The 21,610-nt window shown below is 40.8% G+C and overlaps 1 protein-coding gene across 15 annotated transcripts in view; it reads right to left on the bottom strand.

The window, feature by feature from the left end:
- The window catches only part of LTBP1 (latent transforming growth factor beta binding protein 1), a 391,779-nt gene that overhangs the window by 209,320 nt on the left and 160,849 nt on the right, over positions 1-21,610 (bottom strand). For 8 of the 15 annotated variants that reach the window (XM_025454210.3, XM_025454208.3, XM_049095987.1 and 5 more), the window contains exon 5: positions 18,149-18,316. The exons of 2 other annotated variants lie outside the window; for them this stretch is intronic. In XM_025454210.3, the coding sequence (XP_025309995.1) occupies positions 18,149-18,316 (168 nt within the window). Of the gene's footprint in view, positions 1-18,148; positions 18,587-18,625; positions 18,744-21,610 lie in introns of those variants that run through there. 5 more of the 15 variants (XM_025454217.3, XM_025454219.3, XM_049095992.1 and 2 more) reach the window with 4 other exon arrangements.

Here is a 21,610-nt window from a genome sequence, read left to right as displayed (position 1 = left end):
GTGGACGCCTTCAGCTCAGGGTGTGATCCCAGGGTCCTGGGATCCTGGGATGGAGTCCCACCTCAGGCTCCCTATGGGGAGCCTGCTTCTATCTCTTCCCCTCTCTCTGTGCCTCTCATGAATATAAATAAAATCTTTAAAAAAAAAAAAGTTCTTAAGATACACACATATACTAAGAATTCATCATTTGCTACAGTTCAGATGACAATGGCAAAAGTTGAGAAGGCAAATATGGAACACCACAGTCAAGATAACTCTGTTACAGTATATGCCAGGATAAAATATTATGCAGCCTTTAAAAAAAAACAGGGCAGATTCGTTTGTGCTGATATTAACTGTTAAGCAAACTAACGAGACTTTCACTCTAGAGTAAGCCCTGCTGTGTTTTTTAAATCTGTGTCATATGTTATATCATCCAAAAAGTACATCATTTTTAAAAAAAAGAAGAAGAGAATCCCTGGGTGGCTCAGCGGTTTAGTGCCTGCCTTCGGCCCAGGGCGTGGTCCTGGAGTCCTGGGATCAAGTCCCATGTCAGGCTCCCTGCATGGAGCCTGCTTCTCCCTCTGCCTTTGTCTCTGCATCTCTCTCTCCCTTTGTGTCTCTCATGAATAAATAAACAAAATCTTTAAAAAAAAAAAAAAGAAGAAGAAGAAAGAAGAAGGAAGGAAGAAGGAAGGAAGGAAGAAGGAAGAAGGAAGAAGGAAGAAGGAAGAAGGAAGAAGGAAGAAGGAAGAAGAAGAAGAAGAAGAAGAAGAAGAAGAAGAAGAAGAAGGATGAAGATCCCATGCAATCAACTGTGTTAAAAAATCTACTCTGGTCTTTAACTGTAATTTTGGTATCCATCAAGGTGCAGTCAGCACATGGTAAAACTGAACACAGTCTAATAAAGAGACACTTGATGGAGGTATATAGGAGCTTGACTGAGTTCTTGGAAAACCACAGTAAGAAGGGGATCCTGAAACTGCAGAAGAAACTGGCAAAGAGAGCTCCTCAAGACAGAGGCTGTAGCCTCAGATGTGAAAACAACAGAAACTCCCAGGGAGCCTGCAGACAGTGGCTGAGAATAAATACCCCAATCTCTCTCCCCTTCTGCCCTCCAGTCTCCTACTGAAGGGAGCCCACTGGTGCCTCCAGGGACACAGAGCTGGGCGGGGAATTTGGGCAAAAGCATTATTAAACTCGTATTTTGGCTGTTGAAGAATGCTCACTCATCTGGCCTTTTCTTTAAGTCCACACAAAGAAAAAATTCAAGGAGCTGTTAATCCAAGTAAATTAAGATAACCAGGCGAATTGGCAAGAGATAAATGAAGCCAAACATGGATCGGATGGAAAAAACGACCTCTTCAATTACTATAAAAACCATGCTCCTTAAGTTTAAAATGAGCTTTTGACTTTATCCCCCCCAGTAAGGTGATTTAAATCCTTGCAGCTCAGATTTTTAATCCTAAACCATACATCTGTTACAGTTTGTAGAAGGGTCCCAGCATACTCTAAAGCTTGTAAGCTTTCATTTCAGTTTTCTGGAAAGAAGGAAGGAAAGGAAGGAAAGGAAGGAAAGGAAGGAAAGGAAGGAAGAAAGAAAGGAAGAAAGAAAGGAAGAAAGAAAGAAAGAAAGGAAGAAAGGAAGAAAGAAAGAAAGAAAGAGAGAGAGAGAGAGAGAGAGAGAGAGAGAGAGAGAGAGAAGAAAGAAAGAAAGAAAGAAAGAAAGAAAGAAAGAAAGAAAGAAAGAAAGAAGAAAGAAAGGAAGGAAGGAAGGAAGGAAGGAAGGAAGGAAGGAAGGAAGGAAGGAAGGAAGGAAGGAAGGAAGGAAAAGGAAGGAAGGAAGGAAAAGGAAGGAAGGAAAAGGAAGGAAGGAGGGAAGGAAAAGGGAGGAGGAAAAGAAAAGGGAGGGAGGGAAGGGGAAAAAAATGACCCCTCTACAACCTGACTGACCCAGCCCAAATCCACATCCTCTCATTTCACTCTGCAAGAGCTGTGTGTTCCTCAAGCCACCATTGGAGTCATTCTGTTTCTGGCCAAACTCTTCTGAGCACTTTGATTTAAAAAACTAAGCAAAACAAAAACAAAACAAAACAAAACAAAAAAAAACAGTCATTTGTAAGATTGTCAAATGTTTCAGGCCTCCCATTTTCTTTTTTTTTTTTTTAAGAGTTTTATGTATTTATTCATGAGAGACACACACAGAGAGGCAGAGACGTAGTAGGCAGAAGGAGAAGCAAGCTCCATGCAGGAAGCCTGATGTGGGACTTGATCCCAGGACCCCAGGATCATATCTTGAGCCAAAGGCAGACACTCAACTGCTGAGCCACCCAGGTATCCCAAGCCTCCCATTTTCTGTTAAAACCTGTCAAGGGCAACGACATATCACTGTACAATACATCACTGGACTTATATAAATTCGCCCATTAACTTCCAGTGCAAAACACAGCCAGACAATACAAAAGGGAACACACTACATATACTAGGAAAGAACAGTAAATATTTTCAGAATAAAACATACTAAAGAAAGCCTAATCCTATTTCTATCTTTTTTTTTTTCATAACACGGGCTTTATATTAGATCAGATATCATTTTCAGGCTACAAAGGATTTTGCATATCTACTCCCTAATCTCCTCCTTTTGCAGATGAAAAAATTAAGACTTTAAAATGAATATTGTTAAAGTGGCAGGACCAGGACTAGAATTTGGGTCTTGCAAAAGATTTGCAATCAGTATTGGCTATTGATTACACTGTAATTAAGTGCTTAGCCTAGTGGAAATCTTCATTTTTAAAATATCACCTACAACAAAGCAATTCAAAACTGGACAAAGAACTTGAATAGATATTTCTCCAAAGAAGATATTCAAATAGGTAATAAGCCCATGAAAAGAGACTCATCATCATTAATAATTAGAAAAATGCAAATCAAAACCACTTCGTATCTATTAGGACGGTTATCCCCAAAGAATGGGGGTAAAGGAGAGTAATAAGCATTAGCAAGGATGCTGTGAAGTTGGAACCTAGCATGCCATTGGTGGGAATGCAAAATGGTACAGCCACTGTGGAAAACTGTATGACAATTCCTCTTAAATTAAACGGAATTACTACATGATCCAGTAATTCCACTTCTCTGTATATTCCCCAAAGAAATGAAAGCAGGGTTCCCAACAAATACTTGTCTACCAATATTCACGGCAGCCTTATTCACAGTAGATGGAAACCTAAATGTCCATCAACAGATGAATAAATAAACAAAAGGTGGCCTATGCATACAATGGAATACTATTCAGTCTTAAAAGGGAAGGAAATTCTGGCACCTGCTGCAACAGGAACGAACCCTGAAAACATCAGGCTAAATGACAGAAGCCAGACACAAAAGGACAAATACTGTATGATTCCACTTATATGAAGTACCACAAATAGGCAAATTCACAGAGAAAGTGGAACGAAGGTTGCCAGGGGCTGTGTGGGGGAAGAGGGGACTGGGAAATTATTGTTCAATGTGTATGGAGTTAGTTTGAAATGACGACAGGTTCTGGAAATGGTTAGTGGTCAGGGCCGTACATCACTGTGAATATACTCAATGCCACTAAAGTATATACTTAGAAATGGTTAAAACGGTAAATTTTGTGTTATGTATATTTTACCAAAACTGAAAACAAAATTGAAAAAAATCAGCCATGTGAATTATGGGCTGAGGGTCTCATGAAAAGCAGCAAGAAAATATTGCCGTACTGTTGGAATTAAGAACAGGCATTTTGTTCAAGGGAAAAAAGCACAAAATGACTGAAAATCCCAAGTTCCCTGGGTAAGATGACCAAAACCTAAGGGAAAGCTGTGTAAGAGGTTATGTGCAGGTGAGGGTGAGGTCTTACTTGCTCTCTAGGGCTGTTTCTGAGGCCAAAAGCAAATGATTTAAAAACATGATATACCTCGTTGTCCAGCGAACCTGGAGTGTTTGGCCACAAAGAAGCTTTTCTTTTTTCAACCAGTTAAATAATATGTCAGACTCTCAATGCTTGGATAGTTTTTTCTTTTAAACTTGGCAAAATGACCCTTCAAAAGGCATGTGTCAAGACATGTGGGTTAGAAATAACAAACCTGTAACCCTCCCAAGGTGCTGTGTTTATTTGAACATGTGATGATGCTATTGCTCAAATAAACACACTCAGCTTTCTCTCCCTTTCCAAGAGCCGTAGCGCAGACACTTTGCAAATGAATGTCCATGGTAGCAATGCTTAGTGTTGAAAAGTGGTTTCTATTATACAATCACTTCTGAGATGTGCAAAAAACGTCTCCCATGCTAAGCATTTTCCCACTGTTATTTCTTCAGTTTCCAAAGAATCCCCATAAAGGCCAATCAAGCCCATGTGAGTCATCCAGAGACACCGCAAATCATCCCAATCTTTGCACCCTCTGAAATCCAACATGATCATCAGGTATAAATTATCAAATGCAAATCTGGCTTCTGGGAGGCTGGGTCCTATCTACTAGTTAATACATGTGCAAGAAGGCCTGAACAAACTAGTTGTCAGTTTGAGCCCCAAGCACCATCACCAAAAAAGTGCACTGTGGGGGAAAATAATGCATTGTGACAAAATACTGAAGGTTTTATCTAGAAAACAATCTTGAGGTTTAAGAGGATGGGTTTCTTAGGAACTTGGACAAAATATCCAAGAAGGTCAGAGATATTGCCCAATAGGGAAAAGTAGCAATCCCTAGAGCAGCACTTCTCAGCTTTGCCACTGTTGATAAGCTGGACCAAATAATTCTTTGTGGTAGGGGCAGTCCTGTGCTTTGTAGGATGTCTAGTGGCATCCCTGACATCTGCCCACTAGATACCAGGAGTAGTCCCCGGTACGGACAACTAATAAATGTCTGACACTGCCAAGTGCCTCTTGGTGGGAAGCGGGGAACAAGACTTCCCCACGTTGAGAACCATTACACAAGCTTGGCTTTCCCCTTCCCATCAGCATTATGGGTGTGAGCCAGAGACTGCAGAGTAACTAACTGAGAGAACAGAGCATGTGCCACCTAGGATGTGCCTGGTAGATGCAGGTGGAGAAAAAGGAAGAGGCCAGAGTGAAGAGAAGGAAATACAATGAGATTGTGGTGGCAAAAACAAGAGAGAGTTTTAGCTTTGCTATCCCAGCTAATGAATTCATTTCCCATTAAGTCAACTTCTCTAGTATGCTGTAACTGCTCTCAAATGTCACATTCATTAGTCAAAATCTAGGCACTGTAGGTATCTAGGGAGGCTTGGGTATAAAAAAGTTCAGGACAGAGATTATGTTATCAAAGAGCCAAGATGATGGTTTCGTGAAGGGTTTAGACAACTCAGTATCATTTGAATAAATCTTATCATGAAGACTGTATTCTCAAGTCCTTTCAAAATACTTAATATTAATCACAAGTAAAATTTAATTGGAATAAGGATGGATCTGTGCAAATATATCTCCCATTTCACTTCATCTAGAAAAACAATTCAAATTTATATCCTAGTACCAGGAGGCAAAGTACTGTTTTTGCATCTATTTGTGCAGACTATGGAATGGAACTTATTTTAAGATTTTTATTTTTATTTATTTGCGAGAGAGAGAAAGCACAGTGGGGAGGGGCAGAGGAAGAGAGAGTCTGAAGCAGTACCATGCTGAGCACAGAGCCCGACTCAGGGCTTGATCTCACAACTGTGAGATTAGGGCCTGAGCCGAAACCAAGGGTCAGATGCTTAACTTCTGTTATGGGATTTGAACTACATCTGAAAGCTGACAGAAGTAATAGTCATCTCACTGCCTGGGGTGCTGGCTGCACTGCAGAAACCAGCTTGCTGCCCTAAGGCAGAGAAGGTGACAATTGTCTGGAGAGCCTAACACATATCCCTTGAAATTCAGGGGACAAGGTGAACAAAGAGGCTATCTGACTGCCCCCTGGAAATTCTGAAGGCAAAGAGACCGGCCACAGCAGGCTGAAACAGTAGGGTCAAGAGAGAGGGCAGCCTGCACACCAGCATTTGATGCTATCCTTTGTGATCGTGCCCAAGAGACTATCTGGCAGGTAACCTCAGCTTAATAGAGAAAGAAAATGAGGTAGGAAAGTTGCAAAGGGTTAACATATTTTGATTATATAGCATTTATAAACCACTTCCCAACATAGTGTCAGATTCCTAAGAACCTGATCATTAATTAATGATAATGTATCTTTTCAAAACAATTTTTATGAATTAATAATACCTTAGATCTTTGCTACTGTGTGGGTGATCCATGGCCTGCCTGGTGGGATCCCTTTCCCAAGAGCTTGTACGGAATGCTGAATCTCAGGCCCCATCCCAGACCTACTGAATCAGAACCTGCATTTTGTCAAGATTCATAGTGATTCCTGAGCCTGGAAGGGTGACGAGCACTGGCTTAGACCACAGGTTCTCTATCAGAGCCACAGCTAACGATTGCCAACATTGTCCATTTTCAAAACACACCCAGGCATTATGATCCAGGAGGCCAGCAGTGTGGGTTGGGCATCTGTATCTTTTAAGTAATTCATAGGACATTCTGCTGTGGAACCAGGACTGAGAACCACCGATTTAGGGGTTGGAAAAGGCAGGCATCTGAAGTCAGGTTTCAGCCAGAGCTCCTAACTACTATCTTACCTCCCTCACCCCATGAACATTTTTATACAGGTGAATCCACTTCTCCTTCTAGAGGCTTCATTAAGTCACCACCAGCCTCTAACAATTAGCTACCATTTTGTCTCAGGATTGATGAGGAATCCCACTCAAAATGAGTAAACAGGACAAAAATGGCACACCCAATGGAGACACACAAAGCAAGACAGGTTGAAAAGAGACTGGACTCCTCCAACTTGAACCCTGTCCATGGCTGCCTGGGATGCGTCAGTTTGACTCGGCACTGACTTGTCAGGAGGGCTTGTTATTTGTGAATGAAGATGAAAGGAACCATTCAACAGCCACCAGCAAATTGTTAGGTTTTCTTGTCTAGATTTTGTCTTGAGGGAAGAGAGAACAGGACCTGATTTAAATCAGACCCTGATTTAGCTGCTGTTATTGCTGCATACCCAAATATTCAAACTCAGCCACCACTGGAGCAGATCGGATTTCAAAAAACCAGCTAAAAGAGAGCCCCAGCTCTTGAGTCCCACCCTAATTTCTAGGATAGACCATTAGGCAAATTGGACACTATTAGTCCCTCGTGCAGTATGTTTCTAAGAGTTAATTTCCTTAAACGAGATCCCTCAGAATTCTAAAGTTTTCAAGTAACTGCCAGGTAAAAAGAAGAAATACTTCTGGCAGAAAACGGTCTATAATATGATGGAGTTTGACAGAAGGGAAATGATAATTACTGTATGAACAGCACAGTCAGAAGGTCTTTTACCAAATAAGGTTACGATTTCTGCAGCGAAAGTGTTTCAATAAGAGGGTATTTTCAGCCAGAAGAGTTAGCTTCTTTTTCAAAACGGGTATAATACAGAGTAAATTCTGTTTAATGCTAATTCATCTATTTACCAAGTACACAACTTTGGCATGAATGTTATTTTTTTTTTCTTTTCCATACAACATCATGGTTTTCTGGGCACATTACAGGACTCTCAGATGTTTCTAATTACCCTCTGTGTACACCCAATAAAACAGCTGGCTCAAAATGTTATTAATACCACAAGAAGATCCAGAGGACTCATAAATCACCCTTTCTTCAGAAAGGGACAATGAAGTGGCAAAAAGTGACATATTCTAATCCTGCTAAATAAGACTAGTTAAAAATGTTCCAGTGTACTTCCTAATTTGCCAGAGAAAGGGCAGTGGTCTGCTTTCCTCACTGTAAAAATCTTAATGTCAAGTTTCCCTTTTACCTCTTCTAAGGAAAATTTGATGAAAATCAGGTTGAGGTTTTACACGAGGAAAGCTTAGAAACTCTTCATAATCCAGAACAAGTTTTTATTGAATCTGATGGGCATCCTAAGTTTGGTCTCAGAGTGAAGAAACCTTTCATTACTGCCGAAAGTTTTCTTTTTCCCACCAAATCTTACAAAAGCCAATACTGCAGCCATGCCAGTTTTTTGGTAATTATTGCATGAATCTAAATTCAAGATAATGGTGTCAAGCAGGAAACCATTCTCTATAACTATATTCCAACTAAATAGAAAATCTAGTTGTTGGTTTTTTTTTTTTTAAATCAAGTTTCAATAAGTGTATCAATGACAGCATTACATTAAATTGGCAAAGGAAGGGCATCTGGCTCTTCTCATTTTATTTGTGATATAACTTTGGAGAATAAATCTCAAACTTCCTAACTAACTTTATCCTTCCCCATTTGGTAGTTATTTTATTTTCCTGGACTGCGTAACATGAAGATGACTGTGTGGCTGCCCTCAAAAACATTTTCATATCATCTGTGATGTTAGTTCCAGGACGTTTTTCCAACAATACACAAATGCGTTATTCCTCTTCCACTTGGAAGAAATATATATACCTTGATACTAAAAGCCGATATAAATGTTTGACTCTTATACTACAGATGCAAAATTGAGCCCAACTTGTATGCCAATAAATGCTGCAGATATACACCATATCTCATAAATGTGAGTTCAGTATTTATGTTAAGTCCAACTTCCTTAAATTTACTATAACCAAGGAACCCAGAGGTAAATTACACAACCGACAGCCAAGTGAGGAGCACAAAGCAGGATCAAATGTTACAATCGTACATCACTAGAGATGCCCCCATCTATGCATGATTACTTTTCCTCCTGACCACAGCTTTCAGTTCCAGAATGTGCTACACTATTTAAATGCTTTCACTCTTGCCAGCAGGCTTGGAAACAGGCAAGAGCTTCTTGGGTAAGCAAGTGAACCCCTCAAGGAGGAGCAGATCCAAGGCAGAGGGAACATGGTGCTACTACATTGTCTCCGCCATATGATAACGATACCTAATACTACTTTGTATGTACTCTAATCTGCCCAGAGCTAGCCTAAATGTGAGCAAGTACAGAGCCTTCTGTGCACTAGGATCAAAGGACCACAGTGAAGGAGTAATGGAAACATCCTTCTGTGTCTTTTTTTTTTTTTTTTTTTTAAGAAAGAGGAAGTGGGGAGGGGCAGAAGGAGACAGATAATCTTAAGCAGGCTCCACGCCCAGTGCAGAGGCTGATGTGGGGCTCTGTCTCACGAGCCTGAAATCATGACCTGAACTGAAAACAAGAGTTGGACACTTAGCCAACTGAGCCACCTAGGTGCCCCATGTCTTTTTTGAAGCTAAGGTGCCATTAGGATCAGTAAATGAAGGAACCATGGTCTCTGTAGTATGAAGGGGACATACCCTATCCAAACTCCAGGAGCTCTAAATGCACTGCCCCATATAACAGGACACAGAAGTTGTGAATTAAGAGAAGGATTGGTCATGTTTGGGATAAAGGCCTTCTTGAAATCGATCTAAGGAACCCATCCATACACACCCTCAGCCTGCTCCTTCTCATAAGCCTCAGAAAGGTACTACAAGAAGGTCGGGTCATTACAGGCTTCATTTTACTACTTCAATCACTAGCCTGGGCTTCCAGATCCATCAATAGTACAACTGAGCTAGATCACCAGTGCCAACTGACAGAGTAATCACTAGAAGGAGAACAGGAAAGAGAAAAAGCAGCACAGACAGAAACATATGAAATAGAGCTTGAAATTGTTCCTAAAGAGACTGTGGGTATTTAGACAGATGTAAGAGTGGGAGTGGGAAGTCCATGTAGCAGGAGCAGCTCAATATATAGGAATCTAACTGCACTTTGCCATGAGTAGAAAGTACACTACAGTCAGTGTTTAAAATGCCAAATCCAAACTCCATACGAGGTACTACAAATGTGTCCTTTTTCATGCATCCTGCAGCCCCTGGCATATGCTCTCCTATCTTGTGTCCCCAAACTCTATATAAAGACGGCTCAGATGGTTATTTTGCTCATGTGATTTCAGTTGCCTGAGGATTCATGATGAAGCTTTATCAGGAAAAATCTCTGTGCCACTATTACGGGCACCTGCATAGACAAACTGCTCTGTCAACCAAGATGCAATAACCATTTCTAAAATAATGCACTATGCTGGCACCAGGGAGACCAACAAAAAGCAGATAGGTCCCTGTCCCCAAGCAGTTTAGAATTTAGTGAAATACAGGTATGACAACAAATTAAGGAAAGGAGGCTTTGTCACGTGAGCAGCGCTTGGCTGACTCTTGACAGAGCAGCGGGTGACTGCCCAGGCACACTGGGTGGGGAAATGCACCTGCCAGGCACAGCAGTGCAGAAGGCCTGGCGTGTCTGGGGACCTTTGGAAACCTGAAGAAGCAGAGATTAAGGCTGAGTTAAGGCCAGGGAACCAGGCAGCAGCTTATTCTGGAAGAACCAGCATGCTAAGGAGTCTGGTTTTCCAAAGTTCATCCCATGTGCTCACGCTGAGTGACTAGGAAAGAATACACACTTCGAGACAGTGTGTTACAGACTCCAAGGAATTCTGAAAGATCATTTATTCTAGGTTAGCCAGCACATCCCCGTTAAGGAGTCCCAGCCACCCTCATGATATAGGCCAGGCATGGCTTACAAAGAACAATAGATCACTCATGCCTTTCTCACAGAGCTAGCAAACTGCTGAACTCTTTTACCTACAGTTATTTCGTTTCTTTTCATTCTTTCCCTCTTTCTTTAACTGTCCTGACTATAGACCTCCTTTCTTATATAACCACTCTGATGCCCCTCACCTTCTCATCTTCAAAGATCTTCCTTTTCAACCAAAAGGACCTCATTCACTCCTGATTTTGGTTCTTAGAGTCAATTTATTGCCTCTCCTTTGTCCAACTAACCCCTGAAATCACCTTTCCATGCAGTCTTCCTCCATGATGGACCCTTTCCCTAAATACAGACACTCAAATGCACACACATACACATTTGCCCTCACAACCAGTTTTAATTTCCATTCAAAGCAAGCTCCATACCAAAATCACGGGATCTGTCTTATATAAAATACTGGAGAAAGAGGCAAAACAGCTTCTTTGGTAATTCTTTTCTACATTAAACACTGTATACTTTTCATTATAAATAATCAAGATTCCTTCTGCAATTATTCCAGGAACATTTTTACACCAGGAAAAAGGCTTGCCTCCATCCTCTTTGTATGAGGCTCTTTATTTACAGATGTTATTAACAGGATTCCCTGATAGACTATGTGTGTGTGTATAAATGCACCTATTCTATTCACAGATCGATAAAACCTAATCCAAGACAACATATAGGACAAATTTGCCTGAAAGCTCCAAACACCAGCCCTCTGGTGATGAACCACAGTTTAAATAAAACAATAAACACAGTGATAGATTATAAAGTTTATGATGTTCTCTTCCACAGCTCACTATTCTCTCCATTCAGGTCCCTGCTAAAAAGTCCTTTCAACAGACAGCCCTTTGGGTGGATTAAAAATAGCAATCCAGGGGAATCTGGGTGGCTTGGTGGTTGAGCAGCTGCCTTCATTGTGATCCCAGTGGGATCAAGTCCCACGTCCAGCTCCCCACAGCGAGCTCGCTTCTACCTTTGCCTATGTCTCTGCCCCTCTCACTGTGTCTCTCATTAATAAATAAAATCTTTTTTAAAAGGGGCGCCTAAAAAAAAGGAGGGGGGGGACGCCTGGGTGGCTCAGCAGTTGAGCATCTGCCTTTGGCTCAGGGCATGATCCCAGAGTTCCGGGATCAAGTCCCACATTGGGCTCCCTGCAGGGGGCCTGCTCCTCCCTCTGCCTGTGTCTCTGCCCCTTTCTCTCTCTCTCTCTCTCTCTCTGTCTCATGAATAAATAAAATCTTTATTAAAAAATCTTTTAAAAATAATAAAAATAAAATATCATTCCATACCTTCCACCAACACTCCCATCTCTATCCCCCTCCCAAGTTTCTATTTCTTCATAGCAGTTATCAATATCTGGCATTATGTCAAATTTTTCATACATGTAATAAATTTTGGTAGTATACATTTGACAGTAGTGTACGCTCACACTACAGCTTAGGTTTTTAAAATTTTTTAATTGTGGTAAAATACATGCAAAATAACATTTACTCTCTTAACTATTTCTAACTGTACAGGTCTTTAGTGTTAGGTACATTCATACTGTTGAGTATTCAATCTCCAGGACTTCTTCATCTTGCAAAACTGAAACTCTCTAGCCATTAAACAGTAGTTCCCTACACCCCATCCCTCTTCCAACAGCCCCTGGTAACCACCACTCTCTCTCCCTCTATGAATCCGACTACCTAGGTAACTCATACATGTAGAATCATATACCATTTGGCACTTTGTCACTGGCTGATTTCACTTAGCATAGTATCATCAAGGTTCACCCACATTATTCAGCCACACTGTATTTTTTCAGTGTTGCAGGGTCAAGAATCTATTTTGTTCAGTGCTGTATTCCAATGTGATACCCATCCTTGGCCCACAACAGGTGCTCGATAAATATGTTAAATACATTCATGTTCCTATACCACCTCCACAACTCAATAAAATAAACAAGAAAATGCCTTACATTATGACATTTATTCAGTATCTGAAAATATTTTGAGAAGGTTAAATATATCTGGAGCAGTTTCTCTGATGAGTTCTTAAGCATTCCAAATTGCCCAACTGAAAAGCCACCACTTTTTTTTAATGTAGTATTTGATTATGTTTAAAAACATAAACCTATATAATGCATCAAGGGGAAAATATATGCCCCAGTGAATCGGAGAGTGATATGTTGGCATTTCATTGGTTTTTGTGTTGGATAAACATCAAGAGATCCATACAAAAACTGGCAGAGGACGAAAGACTCAGCATCTGAACTAAGTTGCTGGAAAAAAAAAAAATCTAAATGCTTCCTCCTCCTTGAGCAGTTATTGGTTTACTGAGTGCCTCAGTGAGCGGGAACTGTTGTTCTTCCCTCCTCACAAAGAGATCCTATGGAAAGCGTGTAACAAAATGAACTGCTTCTATTCCTCAAGAACACTCAGGACTAAGTTGGTTCTGTGAGGTGTGTGGGGAAGACTCCCAGTGCAAAGCAGCAAGCCCACCTCAAAACCATTAAAAGGGGCTAGAGGTCATCCTCTATCAGGAGCTGTTCAAAAGCTAAATTCTGCTATTACAACACTAGTTTCCTCCCTTTAAAAACTGAGAAAACTGCCCTCTTTTTTCAAAATGATCAATAGTTATGTCCCCTTTTTGGAGACTGTTAGCAAGTTCTGAAAAAGTCCAAATTCCTAAGCTGGGAATTCAAGGTACTCCTCCAGTCTTGCCCCAACCTACCGTCCTGGACTTGTCATGTCTCTGAGCACTACCTCCCAGGCTCTCTACCTTTAAGTGAAACTCTTCCCACTCTGCAGAAACAACCTGAGCCTTCTGGCCCCCCATGCCTCCTTCTAACAGGTGAAGTCATTCCTCCCCCATCAGCTTTATATCCCTTCTCACTCCTTCCCATCCCCTCTGTGTTTTGAAACCTAACTAATCTTTCAAGTTTCACTGCCCCCATCCATCTACAATCAGGCAACGTGCATTTCCCCAGCTCCCACCATGAGCCAACGGGGATAGCAGCTGGGGTAGCACAGTGAGCTCAACAGAAAAGTCACACACCATCCTCCTTCTCTCAAAGTATTCCTCCCTCAGCTAGACAGGGTATCTCCTTCTCTGAGCTCCTGCGAAAATGTGCTACGTTGCTTTCCATTTATTTACACATACTGCTCATCTCCGCAAAGCACGAGCTCTCAGGAGACAGCTTGACGATATGTCTTGGAAAATCTAGTACAGGGTTAAATACATACTCACTTGGCAACATGGAAAGCAGGAGGTATCTGGACTCTGGGACAGAAAACCCAACTGAAAGTCATCTTTAATCAAACCACCAGGGCCTTGATACTCACACCCACAAAATAGGAGAAGCAAGCATCAAATGAAATAACATATGGGAACATACTTTTTAAATTATCGAATAATTTTTGTAATTATTCAATTGATGTTGATGGTAACTATGTCCCCTGTAACTCCTCAGTGAAAGAAGCATCATATAAACCAAATGTGTTATTTTAGCAATCATGATTGCTTTTCACTGGTTCTACAAATAAGCTATGCTACGGAGAGTATTATTTTATTTCAAATAGTCAAGTTGTGACAACATGAATTCCTGTGTTCTTCTTAATAGGAGAACTTACGACTCTATAAACAACTTTAAAAATACCAGAAGGTCATCTTCGTTATATCCCTATGAATGGAAAGAATCCATTAAAACAACAGTGGTTAACCTGCTGGCCCACCCAACTGGGACTATGTTCCCATTTTTTAAAAAGGCAAAGGTGGGGAGAGCAAAGAGACAAAGCTCAGAATGTCACAAAAAAACTTATTAGAAATCTGCTTTAAAGGAAATGCCATTTAATGTAAATATTCTGTTATATCATATTAATATCATGTTCATAAAAATAAGTTTATTCTAGAATCTCAGAGTACTTCCCTCGGATATCATCGTCATTAAGGCCTCACAGTAAGTGGAAGTTATACTTAAGATGGGCGGCCCGGGTTGCTCAGTGGTTTAGTGCTGCCTTCAGCCCAGGGCATGATCCTGGAGACCTGGGATCAAGTCCCACATCAGGCTCCCTGTGTGGAGCCTGCTTCTCCCTCAGCCTGTGTCTCTGCCTCTCTCTCTCTCTCTCTCATGAATAAATAAATGGAATCTTAAAAAAAAAAAAAAAAAAAAAGATTTCTCCAACTGGGGGTCCCTGCCTGGCTCAGTTGAGGGGTTGATCTTGAGGTTGTAAGTTTGAGCCCCACTGGTTAAGTATGGAGATTACTTAAAAATAAAGTCTTAAAAAAATTTTCCCCAACTGAATATTCAAGAATAGAGACTATATGCTTAATAGTCATGAAAAATACATCTGTCTCTCACATCTGAACAGTCCAGACTCACCATCACCATAAACCAGAAAGACTAATGTAGAAGCAGCATTAAAAAAGGAAGAAACAAATATTACCCCTGTGGCTGCCACAGAACTACCCTCTGTGTATCTATTATTACTTGTTTTTTGTGGTCAGTGACCTGAGTCCATGAGGACCTAAAGCCGGAATATTTCCAATGGCCATGATGAAGCCAGGACGCCAACCCAGAGCAGGTGTTGTCTCAGCCGCCTATGTTCTATCAGATCACTCATCCTTCCCACAAAACCCAGCTCCATGAGGTCCTTCACCTGTGTCCCTCCTACACATTGTGGTCAGACCCCAGGAAATTAAATAAACAGATGACTTAAGGAGATCTAAGTTTTGGTCCTAGCTAACAGACTTGCTGTGTAACTAAGTCAAGTTCACTTATACCACCCACCTAAGTTTCCTTATCAAAAAAATGTTAACAATACTATGTGTCTAGCTTCCTCAAAAAAAAAAAAAAAAAAACTATAAATCACCCTGGAAATGTTCAAAATTATTTCTGTATTCTGATTCTCAAAATAGATTATTTAATTAAGCTGCCTTGACCTTGAAGTCCATATGGTTTTCCCCGTATTATGTTGACTCCTTGGAGCAGGGGTCAGCAAACTATGCCCACCCAAGATTTTGTAATGCAGTCACACCCATTCTTATACATATTGTCTATGGTTGCGTGCAAGGGCACTTAGAGTTGAGTAGTTGCACGCCGCACAGTTTATGTTGCAAAGTCTCAAGTATTTACCATCTGACCCTTTACAGAAGTTAGCCAGCCTCCACACCTTACATACCAGAGGCCAAAGAGAGCAACAAGTTACAACGAATTTTGAATTTTTCCCAAGCTATTGTATTTTCCATACGTATATCTTATTTGTCAAAAGATTTAATATATTGTAATATTAATATATTGTTAATATATTGTAATATTGTAATATATTGTATAGAGAGAAAACCCACTAAGTTAGAAAGCCACTTTTTTGTAAGTAATAAAACTATATTAAACCATCTAAGCCCACAAAGATACAGGGCTGAAAAATGAATTTCTAAAATTTTCTGTACTTCTGACTAATCATCTCTGAGTTCTAGAAAATAACCATTCTTCAATTTAAAAAAAATGTAAAACTTCTCTTTGAAACTTTCCAATATTTGAATTAAAATAAAGGGAAGAGGAAAATAGCTCTGGATATAAATGAAATACTTCCCAGGATTTCCAGGGTGAAACTTTATTACCATGCCCTCTCTGTCTCTCTCTTTTCAAGTAGTATGCCAATCCTTTTGTGGCACAGTAGAGTTCTGGTTTTGAAATTTTTTTGTGTGTAAATAAGTTTGCTCCGTTTCATACTGTGAATAGGCTACGTGTATCCTGTTCCTAAACATCTGCTTAAATGCCAGACAGGAAAGTGTGCAGCATGTTTTAACAAGTAGACTTCCTCTGTTTCTCAAAGCCTTCAAATATTTAGTTTCAAAATGAATACACTGTAAGCCAAAAAATTACCACCCATCCGATTACTTTGTCATTCCTACTGTAAAGATTTATGAAAAATGCGAGGAGGAGGAGGAGCAGACGCTGTCGATGATGTTGGAGCTGGGAAAGTAATGAGAGTAACGAAGGCAATCAAGAAAAGTAAAAGTGGGAAAAAGCCATTAAAGCCCATAACGACCTACTGGGAAATACCTTTTCTTTTCCCCTCATTGTCTGTAACCCTCCAAAAAAAATTATTACTTGTTACCCATAAAAAGTCCTAAGATTTTAAAAACACACTGAATTTCAGAGGTCGCTAAACATAAGCCATTTATTTTGTGGATGAGACAAAACTGAGGTCCAGAAACACTAATTGTCACACCCTGTGGATTAGGGAGTTAGTGGCAGGACCAGGACCAGAATCTAGTTTCCTGATCCTCAGTTCAACACACTTCCCATTAGACTCGGTTCTCTGCCCTGCAAACCATAATGTGCCCCTTGGCACCTACCAGCTAAATTCTTTTTAAAATATGCCCAAACACCCCTATCAGAGCCCGGACATTCACAATACTCTTTTAAATAGTATCTGTGGGCACATGTTTTTTCCAAGCACAGACTATCTATCTAGAACACTGCTTTGACCTCATAAGACTAGGAGTCACAATAAAGCAGGAGAATAATCAAAGAGCTAATAAGGACTTCAGGCTGTCCCCTTGTATTTTGTCTTGATGATAATCAGTTTGAAAGAAACACCCTCTCTCCTACCCCCCAGACACACACACTCAAGACTAAACAGCAATATTCCATAAAAAGACCAGATCTAGCCAGTGTTATTATCTGTCTGACATTTGGGTTATTCTTGTGAGTAACTCATAAAGCAATGTGGGTGTCTGTGATTATTTGAGTACACATGGCAAACCATAATTGGTCAAAAAATAATAAAAGACATTTTTCCGTGACAAAAATACTGTATTGCATGACAACATGGCTGTGTGACAGCATTCAGTGGACCGCAATACTTTCTCCCTTTACAAAAAAGTAAAAACACCACAAAAATTTTAAAAGTGAAAAGCTTTCTTTTCAATAACCCCCATAGTTCGTATTTAAATTAGTTATAAAAGATTAAAAGGTTTTGAGTGCTGACAGCATGCCACTAGCATTTTTCCCCTAAATCCATGTCATATATCAATTTATAATCCAACCTTTTGATACAGAGCCGAAATGTGGCAAAAGATGCAAGTCCGTACTCCTCTATACAGCCGAAATTCAGTTTTTGACAATTTTTAGAATTTTTCTAGAACGTGACTCTTCATAAAGGAGAAATTCTAACTTAATCACCACTATCCAAATTTTGCAACAGGAGTCAGATCCAATGCAAATTCTCCCTGCTACTGAGCAGACAAAAATCTCAAGCTGATCCATGCAAGTCATGCACGAGGGTCTTCCTCTGACACCTATTCCCTTCTGTCCTCTTGATATCTCCTATCACCACAGGCTGCGTAAAGGATAAGCCATGAGGGGCAATATCCTGCTTGCCATTTCTCTGAGAAGCCAAAAAAGCAGAGTAAAAAAGTATTCGGCAAGCTATTTAAAAGATCTCACGAAAGCAGCAGAATATTCGCACTGAGATACAGAAGCCCATTCAAGCAGGGAGCCGGGTGAGTGGAGGAGTCGGTCTAAACGCTCCGATCTCATAAAACTCTATTCGGGAAGGACAGTTAGGGACCGTGGAGGAACTCACCCACTCGGAAGTTCGTGGCCGTCAGGGTGTCGGCAGCATGACCATTCTCACTAATGAGAGTGGTGGTGTTCCCCTTCTCACAGCTGTTCTGACAGCTGCCCTTGGTGCAGGTCACTTTACAGATGCTCGGAGTAAAGACCACCTTGATGCGGCCAGTGTGGTTACTCACTAGGAGCGGAGGCAGGGAGAAAAAGAACAACAAACACATCAGCTTAGTATCCATGAACGTGCCTTGGAAGGTTTTTGTTTTTTTTTTTCTCTCTTAAAAAAAAGGGGGGAAAAAGGAAAGGAAAGGAGAGGGGGAACGAGAGAGAGCCCACAACCCGACAGGTTTAAGGGAAGAGGGAAGCCTTTAGTGCTCGCTGCTCTGTATCCAGTGGTGTCTCTGAAACAGGAGTAGGAAGCTTAGCAAACAGAACTCTGGGATGCACTCCAAAACCACATTTGAAGTCGAGTCACTGGAGTGGGATTACTAACCACAATGCTGCACTTTATTCACGGGCAGACGAAGAGCAATACGGAGGGCACGACATGAAAGAGCCAACCCTGACAGGCAGATGGAATGCAAAGAGGTTGGCCATGCACCTCGTGGTGAATAAACGCTTGTGTCCTCAACTTGCATACTTTCCCTGTTTCTCCGCTTATTAAGTCACTATTTGCAGTCCGACCCCTGGAAATGTTTTAGGCATGCGGCATGTCTGAAAACATCTGTCTCAAATCTCCTGGCACTCTCAGCTGAAGTGATCAAATCCTGTGACGCAGCTGTGGGAGCCCATTTCTTTTTCACAACTCTGGGGCATTATTTCTCCATATTAATTTATGCAACCTGTATTTTGTTTTACTGTCAACAGGGTCCATCTAAAAAAAGGGAGGGCAGGTCACGAGGCTAAAGGGTTGCCCCTGTCAAACTGCCATCCTGGAGCCCTCGGCTGTTGCTATTCACAGGCCACCTCAGGCAGGTATTTCCTGCATTCACATGACCCTCCCCTTAAAACCAGATGCTATAACCAGACTGCACAGCAGAGGCACCAGAGACTCACAAAATGGGCACTGATCTCAAAGTCAGATTCTGGTTTATAATCCTGGCTCAACCATGGTGTGACTCTGGACAGGTCATCTCACCATTTCTCCGAAACATGAGAGAATTGCAACTGATGTTTTCTAGCTAGATATGACTTCCAGTATCTCTTATCAGGGGTCAGCAAACTGTGGGCTGGGGATCAAATCTGAACCACTCCCTGTTTTTGTAAATAAAGTTTTATTGGAACACAGCCACACTTCCTCCTTTACATATTATCTATGGCTGCTTTTGTGCTGCAATAGTAGAGTTGCACAGAGGGTGTATGAGCTCACCCAGAACTGCCATTCATGGCCAAGTCTCAATATAGATTCTATGGCAGAGCACAAGACAGAAACTCTAGTCTGACTTCTATGTCTGTGATATGCTCCTACTCCTCCATCCAGGCCCTTCCTCTTTCCAGCATCCAAGGCAGAAAGCAAAGTGGTAGCAGCAGCTGGACCCAAACAGTTCATCTCTGAGACTAAGGACGGTAGGAAGTAGTACCCTTCCTATCACCACTGTGTTACTTTAGTGGCCAAAGAGACTAGCACTAGGCCAGGCTTTCTGTGGCTATCCCCTGCCTACCAGAAGCAACTCTGCCTTGGTCTGACCAAGATTATATTTTCAGGAAGTCATCCAAGAGGCCTCTATAGGCCCTCAACAAAATAAACTGTGGTCAAATCTGAGCTTTGGCGAAACAAAAAAACCTTAACAAAAAAACAAACAAACAAAAAAAAACACCGCACACACACACATTAGAATTTCAAAGATAGAATGGGACCTCAAAGGTCCTCTGACACAACCTGTATTTAAACATCTCTAGTGATAGGGAGCTCATTATCCACTAGGATAGCACATTCTAGTTATAAGCTGTTCCTAGCAACTGTTCTTCCTTTTTGAGCTCAAGTGTGTCAGTTGCACCCCTTAATCCCCACCCTGGTCCCTCCCCATGGTCTCACAATCTAATAATGCTTCTTCCACAAGACAGTCTTCAACTACTCAAAATTAACTACACCAAGTAAGCAAAGAATGCACAAGTTAGCAGGAACCTGAAGAGATCAGCTTGGGTTGGCCCTCTCACTTAACATGGAGTCTTCCAGAAAAAAAATAGCCTCAGTTCTTTCCAAATGTTTTTCCAAGAATATTACCCATTCTCATTCAGTGGTTCTAAGACAAGAGAAAGGACACATAGTGTGAAGTGGGGAGATATCCTAGGAGCTGACCAGATCTTCCAGCACCTTGCAAAATGGCATCCAGAAACTTTTTCTATAATGGGCCAAATAATGAATATTTTAAGGCTACAGGCCTAATGGACTCTTTGGGCAACTATTTAACTCCGCTGTGATAACAGAAAAGCAGACTGTCAAAAACAGTATGTCAATGAATGGTTGTGGCTATATTCCAATAAAACTTTATTTAAAGAAACAGTTGGCAACCACTGCTTTGAATGCTTACACGACATTTAAAATGTTTGGGTGCACCCAGAAATTTAAAAAACTACAATAGAATGTTGATTCCAGAGTCAGGCGAAATTCATATAGCTCGGCTTTTTTTTTGTTTTGTTTTGTTTTGTTTTTACAGTAGCATACATACACCCACACAAACAAACCAGCTCACACTCTAAATTGTCAGACCATGCTTACAAATATCTTGAGAATACTTTGTGTATCTAAGTGTGTGAAGCCATTTAAAAAAGAGAGAGAGACAGTATCGTGCCACTTCAAAAGAATATAAACTTCTATTTTTTCTGGCTCTTGGTACAATAATGAAATTAGAAATGGTGTGCCAACTATTTTGTCTTCTCTGGCATTAACTCGTGGCACCAGCAGCTGCCATGCAGATGCTCATACCGTCACCTAAATTATGCTCACTTAGGCGAAGAGAGACATCCAAAGAAAGCAAGCACTTAATCATTATTCCCATTTCACCTCTCAGCTACAGTAGTCACTTTATAGGCACTTGAGATTCTCCGGGCCTATTGTTTTTAAAACTTATTCTATTTCTTTGCCAAAAAAATTTTTTTGGCCTGGAATCATTTGGGTTTTCAAAAGGCAGAGACAGTTTCATATGACTTAATTCTGATTTTTACAATGCTCACATCTTCTTGGAAGAAGACACATTTTATTTCATATTTCCCTTTGTGTTTTACTAACATCTGCTATAAAGTAGTCTAATTCTAAAGCAGACACAAAATCCTAGCAGGTCCTCTTGTCTTCACAAAGAATTGATTTCTTCATTACACTAGCTCTTGTCTTCTACAACAATCTCAAAATCAGTACTGAAAAGCTCACAGCTTCTTTTGACGCTAGATGGTCATTTGTAGCTCTAATAGGATCTCCATAAATATTAAATGGATTAGAAAATACACTCTTCCATCCCCTTGTAAAATCATTTCTATGCAT

This window comes from Canis lupus, chromosome 17 (assembly GCF_003254725.2).
Source record: "Canis lupus dingo isolate Sandy chromosome 17, ASM325472v2, whole genome shotgun sequence".
NCBI lineage: Eukaryota > Metazoa > Chordata > Mammalia > Carnivora > Canidae > Canis > Canis lupus.
This window is presented reverse-complemented; position numbering and strand designations above follow the sequence as displayed.